General features: G+C 43.2%; 1 protein-coding gene across 2 annotated transcripts in view; it reads right to left on the reverse strand.

The window, feature by feature from the left end:
* The window catches only part of Tbcd (tubulin folding cofactor D), a 160,763-nt gene extending 150,149 nt beyond the window's left edge, over positions 1-10,614 (reverse strand). Inside the window, exons 1-6 of one of the 2 annotated variants that reach the window (XM_032912781.1) lie at positions 10,341-10,614; positions 8,884-8,934; positions 3,454-3,551; positions 2,370-2,471; positions 1,809-1,955; positions 1,385-1,440 (exon numbers count right to left, since the gene is read on the reverse strand). In XM_032912781.1, coding sequence (XP_032768672.1) covers positions 1,385-1,440; positions 1,809-1,955; positions 2,370-2,471; positions 3,454-3,551; positions 8,884-8,934; positions 10,341-10,524 — 638 coding nt within the window. In that variant the 5' untranslated portion in view covers positions 10,525-10,614. The remainder of the gene's footprint in view (positions 1-1,384; positions 1,441-1,808; positions 1,956-2,369; positions 2,472-3,453; positions 3,552-8,883; positions 8,935-10,340) is intronic. The other variant, XM_032912780.1, reaches the window with a different exon arrangement.
* Positions 10,615-10,878: the final 264 nt, after the last annotated feature.

Consider the following 10,878-nt stretch of genomic DNA (forward strand, 5'->3'; position numbering starts at 1 on the left):
CCCAGAAACAGTGTCATACAACTGAAAGAGAGTGTGACTCTGGGAAGCATTAGAGAGAGGAATAGGGAATCAATATGACTGAAATCCAATGTATGAGATCCTCCAAGAATATTTCTTTAAAGAATCCTAACATTCTCAAATTCACAGAACAAGTTCACTCAGTCTTTATATGCACCACTGGCATGCCTGAGACATTTCAGGCAGGCTGTGTTGATCACCTTAACTCACCAGAGAAACCATCTCCTACCTGCATTTTTAACTACACAGGACACTGGTTAAGATTTTACCCAGTGAACTACAATATAACCCTGCCTGAGGATTTTACCTCCAGACCATACCCATGGGTGTCCAGCATAAACTGCTTCTGAGGTGACTCTCAAAAACTCATAACTGCTGCTGCCTCAGGGGACCATCACACTACAGAAGGGAAACCCAGTTGAACTATTCAAGGGCCTATAAGGTATCCCTGTGAGTCCCAAACCACCACCAGGCTACCCAAGCCCCAAATGCATATTAAGGAATGCTACAAGCCCTAAACTGGTGCCAGGTGACCCCTGTGAGTGCCACAAACCAGTACCAGTCAGCTCCGCAAGCTCAAAGCAGCATAAATCCGATTCAAATGTCTTCTATGACCAACCAGAGTGCCTGTTCCCTCAGAGAGGGCAAAAGGATCTATGGTGTATAAAGATCTTAAAGAAACTTCATCTGAGAACAGAAATGTAGGCATAAGGTTTTTGTGCACCCTGTAAAGGTTATCCTTGTGTTATCCAAATGCTGACTCTCTGCTCTCATATCTACTTCAATCTGGACACGGCACTGTAATGCTTATATCTAGAATCTCCTATTTCAAGTTTGTGAAAACAATTCTTACCACTTATTTTCTGCCTTATCAATAAGTGCTGATCACCATATGGCTGGGCAGAAGAGAGAATACAGTGAAAGCTTCTGCCAGCCAAGGGAGCAGAAAGAGAGGGAACTTGAGATCAGCCATGAGGAGGAGAGGGTCCAAGAAGAAACCATGAGAAAAAAACATCAGAAGCCCAATGAGCCAGGTCAATAATAACATGTAAGTATTTGGGATCATGGCTGAGACGTAGCCAGATTAGTATAGGGGTTACTATAAATCATTTAACTGCCCAGTATGGAGGTCCAGCTCAAAATAAATCTTAGTTTCTCTGTGTAGTTAGTGGGGACTAGCAAAGGTAAGAAATATAGCCACCAGATTAATTCACTGTTAATATTTATATTAAAAATAATTCATCTTACACACACACACACACACACACACACACACACACACACAACACATAACAGAATGTAAGAACAGGCTTATAACAGACAACCACATCTCAGTCAACAGTCCTGCACAGTAGGTAAGACTTACTTGGACACAAGGACAGCAGCCGCATCTCGCGCCTTGTCACTGACCACCAAGTAAGACTGCAAGAATTTGACAAATTTCAATTTAGCACTTTTATCTTCATTTTCTAGATTTCCTACAATTATGCATTAGTTACGCAATATTCAAAACTAAATGTAAAATGAAGTTTCTCTAACCATCTCTTGCCCCAAAGGCCCCTTACATATCACTGTTACGCTTGACAAATATTTGTATTACCTGTAGAGAAATGATATTGCTAAAGCAATGACCTCTATATAAGATCACAATTTCAAAGCTGAGGTATCACTAAAAGCAGTGATGTCAGGGAAACGAATGTAAATGTGTGCTCCAAAGGTTTATCCAGCTATCCTCTCATCTCAGGACAAGTGCACATCTAACTGCCAAAGGTTTGTGTGACCATCGTTACCTGTGCTATTTGCAGAATTCGGTCCATTATGGGCATCCGTGTTTCTCCAGATTGAGTGGGCAGGTTCCCATCAAGGCGTGAAAAATCAAAAGGGATCAAGCAGGTCACAGACAGCCACAGTAAAAGCATGTAGCGAGTTTCCCATGTCTAAGGAGTTAAATCACAGTCAGAATGATCCCAATATTAGACAGAGCTGCTGGTTATGATAGTGCAAACCCTGAATCCCTGCATTCATGAGGCAAGGCAGGTGGATTGTTCCAAGCCAGTCTGATTCACATAGTTCCAGGCCAGCCTACATAGTAAAGCCTGATAAGAAAGAAAGAAAGAAAGAAAGAAAGAAAGAAAGAAAGAAAGAAAGAAAGAAAGATGGGGAAAGGGAGAGAGGGAGGGAAGGAGGAAGGAAGGAAGGGGAAAAGAAGAAAAGAAAAAAAGCAGCCAGAAAGATTAGTCAGCAGATAAAAAGATGGTTTTAAAAACGGCCTAAGATAAAACCAAAGAAAGTCGGAAGATGGAGTTACCAGTGCCTGGGGAGCCATCAGGGAAGGCTTGGGAAGGACTCACCTCATGGTCTTTAGGGTTCTGTCCTGTGAACATATCTAACACAGGCTGAACATCAGCTACTTCATGGGGAAACAGACGCAGAAATACTTTATATCCACGAACCTGCCAAACAGAAAGACATTAGAATTGACAGAATATGGAGTACACTCTATAATTATAATGCAGAACGAGCAGCAAAGCTACCTTGATACCTTCATCAAAGCCCATCCTCTTACACCCCCCAGTGACTGAGGAGATCCTGTCACTGCGCAGTGACACAACTCAGCAAGACCAAAGGGACAGGAGACCTATCTTTATCTCGTTTGTTCATTAAATATGCTTGGTCCCAATTTGGCCAGCGAGTCATGCTGTCTGCATCAGAGATATCAGTACGCTACTAACTAAAAACTTCTCTTCTACCCTGTCCAAAAACGACTCTGACATTTATGAAAACTAAGCTCCTATGCACCTCAAATGAACCCACTCACGCTTATATAAAACAAGCTGCAATCTATCAACAGCCAAAAGGCTCGCCCTGCTACATAGTAAGAGTGCTAATACATGTTCCCTGAGACTCACAAACTTTACAGAGTCACTCCCGAATCTCTAAGTCTAGAGAAAGCAGACCATCAGCCCCAGAGGTTCTTCCCCCAGTAAATTCATCCTTACACTATAGCTTAAGAAGCACTTCTATTGCTGCGTCATGTCTTTAATCCCAGCACTTGGGAGGCAGAGGCAAGTTGAGTTCAAGGCCAGCCTGGTCTACAGAGTGAGCCTAGGACAATCAGAGCTACAGAGTAAGACCCTGTTGTTTTTTAAAAAAAAAATAAAAAATAAAAAATTTAAAAAAAAAAATGAAGAAGCAAAAATACTTCTACTTTCATCAAGACTTTTTGTTTTTTTCTATATAAGAAATTTTTTGGTCTAACTAGGGACCCCAAGATCACTAAGACCCAGGACCCAACCCAAGCTAAACAGAAAATGAAAACCCACAACTTGTGCTGAAGAACCACGTTCCCCAAGAAATAACACTTAAGGTGTTGACTTCTACCGCAACTGGATGAGGAAAGTGTCTGTCCACTCTGCAGCACTATACAGACGTTACCTTGGTGATGATATACAGAAATTTAAAAGCCAGATGTACAAGGTCGGGCAGAGATGTCTCATCCTGTACTATGTCCAACAGTGAGTTCATCATCCACTCTAGGGAAAAACAGATATGAAAGCCACCTCTGAAAAAAAAATTCACCTTAGCACACGTCCCTGTTTTTAATACAGGAAAATATCTAAATTTGGTATCTGACACCGTGTTTTACAGATGCTGCCTGTTAAAACTGCTCTGATTTACCTACAGGCTAGGATGAAAAACACGATAAGACAGGAAGAGGAAAGAGAGGGTCATGCAGGGCACAGCTTTCTCCTGTCCGTTCAAAGGCTATGTTCAGACCCCAGTACAGGGAGAGGTTACAGGAGAGCAGACAGGGAGAGAAGAGTCCAAAGAAGCCGTTAGACATGCAATACAACAGCTCTGGCCACACCCCGCTGACTATCCTACTGGCCTCCCTGCCAATCTAATGCCCAAGAGACACTTATATCAACCATATCCTCACCACAAACAAGACTCTGTGCTGTGTCCTGTAAGCCTTCCTAGGGCACCATGGACCTCAGGTGGTATTGGGAAGCTGGCAAGTCACCCTGAGTTAAAAGGCATAATCCTTGCTTTATAAGGGACTTATTTTAAAGGATATATAACAAAGATTATAGAGTTCCTCATTTTTTTTTTCTCTTTGTTTTGGTTTGGTTTTTTGTTTGGTTAGGGTCTTGTTTGTTTTTTGAGACATGATCTCACCATATAACTCTGGCTGGCTTTAAATTCCCTATGTAGATCACAGTGGCATTGAACTCAGAGATCTGCCTGCCTCTACCTCCCACATGCTTGGACTAAAGGAATGCACCACTATGCCCAGCCCCAATTTTTATTTCTTTAAAAAAAATCTGAGCATGAGATCAGTCAGCTTGAGAGATAGCTCAGCAGTTGAGAACACTCACTGCTCTCACTCAAGACCAGGGTTTGGTTCCACTGCAACTCCAGCTCCAGACTTCAAGCCCCCACAAGGACCTGCACATACCCATATACATATACTACACATACCCACACACATATACACAAAATTAAAAATAAAAATCTTCAAAAAAATTTTTGAGGGACTAAAAAGATGAGTCAGCAGATAAGATGCTCTTCCATCAATCAAATGAGTCAGCAACTAAGATGCTCTTCTATCAAACAGGGTTTGATTCCCAGCACCAACATGGTGGCTCACATTATCGGTAACTCCAGTTGCAAAGGCTCCAATTCCCTCTTTTGGCTTCTGCAGGCACTGCCCACATGATACGCAGACATACTTGCAAGCAAAACTCCCATACACGTAAAATAAAAGTAAATCTTTTATTTAAAAATGGAGTGTTTAAGGCAAAATATATAACAAATATTAAAGTAAGTTCTGTGACAAAGGTAGCAAGGTGGCACAGAAATCAAGAGGAAGAAACAAAAGAATCTTCTCTCAAAGCTTCTGCATCATGCATGAAATATACATTATTTGAGGGTAGACTGCAGTGAGTTCAGGGTACATATGATAAATCCTGGAGGAGGAAAAAAAAACCACTGAGCATATAATGAAGATAAAATAGAGTACCAAGCCAGCTACAGACATCTTTTAACCCCAGCACTCAAAGGCAGAGGCAAATGAATCTCTGTGAGCTTAAGGCCAGCCTGGCCTACACAAGTTCTAAACAAGCCAGGGCTACATAATAAGACCCTCTCTCAAAATAAATATATAAACAAACACCAAAAACTATTAAATTAATATAAAATAAAGTGATGGTGTAGAGAACCAAAAAAGGAAACAGAACAAAGAAAAAGCAAGCAAGTCCCAATAGAGTTGACTAAACCTAGCTATGCCGACGGTATTACTAAGTGAAAATACCCTCCTAGCTATTAAAAGATGAGGACTGACAGGCTGAATCCAGACAAAAAGAAGACAAACACAGAGTATTTGCTATCATGAGAGACTTAAGAAAAAATATTACAAAATCTAGAGGACGTTTCTAATTAGAAAGATCAATTCATTGTGAAGACTAAACAATTCAGTTACTGGTACAACAAATGCCAGAACCCCAAAGCAAAGCCAAAACTGAGAGCAGAAACAGGACCAAGTAAACAGAAAATCAAGTAAACAGAAAATCAGTAAGGACACCAACGACATGATCGTCCACCTTATTCCAACAGTATAACAGCCTCATTCAAACACACATGGGCGACTCAGTAAGACAGACCGTGTGCTGTGTCACTGCTCTCAACCGTAAAGAGTATAATTTGAACCTAACAAATGCAAAGTAAGACCACAGTGGGGTAAGATTACTTGCTCACTAAAACCAGAAACACTGACTAGAGAAGCTACAAAGTATCAGGGATCTACTTACATTGTTACCGACTCAACCTTTACAGAATAGTGAGACATTCTATTACAAGACACGCCTTTGCTACACGACCCAGAAATCCCATTCTTGAGAGTCACCTAAGGGAAAAAAAAAATATCCACCCAAAGATGGTACATGCAGGTCTAAAGCAGTATTATTCATAACAACCAAATTAGAATCTCACAAAAATATCTCCTCTCTATGAATCTGTGTACTGAGCAAAGCTCCAAGGAGATGTCCGGTCTGGAGAGTAGAAGAAATAATGAAGTTTATCTGCATTGAGGAAAGGACTAGAAAATAGCAAAATAAACAACTGTGGTGCTAGAGAGAATATACCACAGAGCAGCTAACAAAAACAAATGATACAGGGACAAATGAATCAGGACTGAAGGTCTAAAATCCAAGCTAATTAAGTACTGGATACAGTATATATTAGTACTGGATACAGACTTAAAATGGTATCTCAGGGCTGGAGAACTGGCTCAGTGGTTAGAAGTGTTTGTGCTCCCAGAGGACCTAAGATTGGTTCCCAGAACCCATGTTGGACAGCTAACAACGTCCTTCAACTCCAAGAATTCTGACACATCCATATATACATAAAAATAGAAATTACATTTAAAAATTGTATTCCAAACAGGGAGAAGAGTTACTAGATCTCTCAGTTAATAAATAAGCCTTACATAATCAATTAAGAATTAGATTATGAAGCAGAGGGAGATGGGATGGGATACGGGGTTTCTGGAGAGGAAATTGGGAAAGGGGATAACATTTGAAATGTAAATTTAAGAAATCCAATAAAATAAAATAAATAAATTATGGACTTACTACCAAAGATCAAACACAAAGGAGGAGACTGAATTAGTGGCAGAGACCTATAATCATAACATTAGGCTGAGGTAGGAAAAGTTATAAGTTCAACACCAATCTAGATTATATGGTGAAACTCTGTCTCAGAAACAAAGAAAAGAAAGGGCTGATAACATTCAAACTCAAATATATTAAACCTCAATGGCTAACACACTGCACATAACCCTAAAAGGCAAAGCGGAGGCATAAAAAGTGTCACCTACAGAAAAGGATCAGCACAGGCAAGCATCACCTTTTTCAGAAAGGGATTTCTATTTCCCAAAAGATAATGAACGGTAACAGTTACTGAGCAGATGACATACAGAAAGCATCACACTCTGCCCCACAGCAGAGAGGTTCTGGCAATAAGAGCAGGTCGAAGCTGTCACCTGAAGAGGTCAAACAGCTCCTTCCGCCCCTTGGACAGTGCCTACATCGGTTACATGGGGACAACCAGGAATCCAAAACTATCAGAAGAGGCCCAGGGCACCTACAGTTCTGACACCTTCAGCATAGCCAGCCCTTCAGCCTGGCAGCAACCACTTGCCAGCAACTGGTCCCTCTAAGGACTCATCTTCAAGAGGCTAAGGGGAGGAGGAGAAGTATAGATTTCTGCTAGCAATCTCACCAACTGTGTGGCGTGAAACGACTTACTTAACCTTTCAGACTTGTACTTCGATTTCCCCGTTTGTATCGTGTAGCTTATGATAACAGACCTTACACAGGGACTGTGAGATTACTATAATGGTTAAATTGGTTGGATCCTCCTGGAAAGAAAGAAAGAGAAGAGAGAGAGAGAGAGAGAGAGAGAGAGAGAGAGAGAGAAGAAAAGAGAAGAGAAGAGAAAACAAAAGAAAAGAACTCAAAACAAGACTAAAAAAACTATCAAGAGTACTTGAAATTAGCCTGGGCTGCCTAGCAAGATCCTACCTCAAAAAGAAAAAAAAAAAAACAAAAAAACAAGCCAGGAGTTGTAGTTCACACCTGTAATCCCAGCACTTGGGAGGTTGAGGCTGGAGAACTTCCAAGAATTCAAGGCCAGCCAGGGCTACACTGCAAGACCCTGTCTCAAAACAGAAAAAGAGAAAAGTCAAACAAAAAACGTAATTAATGTGGAATAGGTTCAAATAAAACAAAAGCAATGAAAAGCAAACAAAAGTCTCTTTCTGTTGCTAAAATTTCTTCCTAGGGGTACATGTAAGCACCCTAGGATTAGCTAAGAAGATTAAAAATAGATTAATACTGCTCAGTTGTTGTGCCTTAAAGCTGGTAAATAAATAAAAAAGTTCTGCCTCAATTTGGGAGCTAGCTGGGTAAGAGAAAAATGTCAACATGCTTATTAAGATGACACTAACATAGATGGGATTCTCTCCTCCATCCCCTAATCTTGTCTGACACACACACACACACGTACATACATTACAGTGGTTCTCAATCTTCCTAATGCTGTGAACCTTAACATGATTCCTTGTGTTGTGGTGATCCCATAATTATTTCATGGCTACTTCATAACTGTAATTTTACTACTGTTAATAAATCATAATATCTGATATGTGACCCCTATGGGGGTCGCAACCCACAGGAGAAACCTTGAGTCTAGGCCCTTCCCAAGGACACTGCAATTAGGGCAAAGCTACATATATCAGGTGGTAGAGAGCCATGGGTACTCAGGTGAGAGCCTTGTGATGCTTCTTGCCTCCATGTGAGGGGATGTAAATAGTCAACAAGCCCAGCTGGGACAATCAGTGTGCCCAGCTGAACTCCACAGATGGCGGCTGAGATTAGTCCTGTACAACACTCTTATACTAATGTCCTGAAACCAAGCCTTAGTGGCTCTGTCTACAAAACGGAGATGACAGATGACCTCATCCACTGCTGTGTAGGTAAAATGGGAGCTTTGTAAAGCCCATGACCCTGCGTAACAATTACCAGGAAGATAACAGCTGTTCACACTTAACAGACTAAAACGCACATAAGAAGACGTGTTCTTTCAATAGCAGCAAGAAGAAAGTAGCTTAGACACACCTGTACACAATCTAGATTGATATCTGAACTCCAAGCTGTTCATTATCACAGACAAAATAAAAGCACAGAGCTCTGGGGACACTTCATCTGACACCTTCTGCCGATAGCACACGCAGGTGCCAGCAGTACACACAGGCCTTCCCAACTGTCTGACATTGAACCACCAATCGCCAGTCTCTATGCTTACCGAGGTGTGGGTCCAGGAGGTGGGGCTGCTCCTGGTATTTGTCCATAATTACTAAAAGGAAAATAACAAGAAAATCAAATCAGGTGAACCTCAGAGACTCTCCTATTGGCTCTCAGTCACTCTAATGGGACAGCTAGCATCTTCCTAGTCCTTGGGACACCCAGGGACACACCTGACTTCTTGCTGACAGATGCTACACAGCTGCCTAACATCTGTCAGGTTCTTGAGGACCAGTGTGACCACGCCTCCTACTCTCCTCTTGCTCTGCACTCCTTCCCCTCGGATCCTCTTCTCACACATCCTCTGATGCTGACTGGTTTTCTTCTCCAGCTCTTTCTTCACTTTCTACAACTCCACCTCCCCAACTCGTTAGACCCTCTTCCACTTCTTGAGTCCTCCCCTGCTAACCATGATACCCTCCCATTCCAACAATCACCAAACCAATAGCTGTACAACCTCCCCAACCCTGGTCACCTGCTTCCCAACCCCTACCAGCAAATTAATCTGTTTCCACCCAATCCAATGTTTCTCTGCTTCTGCATTCTCGCCTGCCACATCAGATTCCTTCCACTAAGCCCACCCTGTCTTTCCCAAAAACTTGAGCGCCATCCAAAAACAAAAAAAGACATTATGGAGAGAATTTTTTTAGCTAAAGAATTCACAAAGATGATTTTGTTCAGGTACAAAACTGTTATTATCAAAAGGCTCATTTGGACATTGTCCTAGTTTGTCTTCGGTTGCTGTGATATAACTGGCCAAAACCAACTTGAGGAAGAAACGGTTTATTTGGCTTTCACAGCCCATCATTGAGGAAACTGAAGGGATGAATTAGAGCAATGCAGGCAGAAACTACGGAGGAGGGTTGCTTGCTTACTTGCTCTCAGGCTCAAGTTCAGCTATCCCACAGGCCAGGGATGATACATCCCACAGTGGGCTGGGCCATCCTTCATCAATTAGTAATTAAGGGAATGTCACAAAGACATGCCCACAAGCCAATCTGGTGGTGGAAATTACTCACTTGAGATTTCTTCCGAGGTACGTCTAGGTTTGTGTAAGATTGACAAAAATGATGACAGACAGTAAGTATCCTTTACAAACGACTAAACTTGGGGGGATTTAGAACCACCAAGGGAACCTAACGGCACTGCCCATTCTCCTGCCCTGCCTGGAGCGGAGATCCTGATAAACCTGATGCTTTTGAGTTTGCAGAGCCTTGGTCTCATAGCGGAGCCCCATCGGAGCACAACCCCCATGCCAGGCTGCTCCTCTGCTTGCTAGAAGCACTGGTAGGTTTGTCCTCAGCAATTCTGCTCGTTCCCTCCCTATCCACAGAGAGGTCTCAAGTATGCTTTGCTCAGTTCCTGGGCACCGCAGGGCAGGCAGGAGGTATGGCTCCCCAAGTCCCTTCCTCCCAGATGCAAGGACCTCAAGATAGAGACTCGGGGCCCCGCCCGCACCGCGGAACCGCTCCTCCGCCACCTCCCGGGCCGCGCGCTCGCGGTGCACCGCCGGCAAGCTGCGGAGCAGCGCGCGGGTCTCCTCACTCTCGCCGAACGCTTCCAGGGCGGAGGCGCGGACAAGCGCATCATCCTCCACCTCCTCCTCCGCGGCGCTCGCAGCCGGCTCGTTGTTCAGTACCATCGTGCCAGTAGCAGCCTCCGTAAGAACCCTACCGGCAACCGGGTAGAAAGGAGATACAGCACGAGAGCGGCCAGCCCCGCCCCGAGACCTTCGACCCCAACTACGGGGCGCTCAAGCCAACAAAACAGCTCGCGCGAAGTCGGCTCAGCGTGCAAATAATGCTTACGTGAGTGGAGGGCAGGACCAGGAACACTAAACTTCCAATGTCTTCAGACTCAACATGGAGTGGGTGGAACCCAAAAGGGGTGTGGCCAAGGAGGGTGTGGCCGGAGGAGTGGGCCAGGCTGCTCTTTAAAAGGAGTTGGGCAAAGAATAGATTCGGGTGTTGGAAATCTTAGCGTACTGACGACGAGG

The sequence above is a fragment of the Rattus rattus genome, chromosome 9, assembly GCF_011064425.1.
Source record: "Rattus rattus isolate New Zealand chromosome 9, Rrattus_CSIRO_v1, whole genome shotgun sequence".
NCBI classification, from domain to species: domain Eukaryota; kingdom Metazoa; phylum Chordata; class Mammalia; order Rodentia; family Muridae; genus Rattus; species Rattus rattus.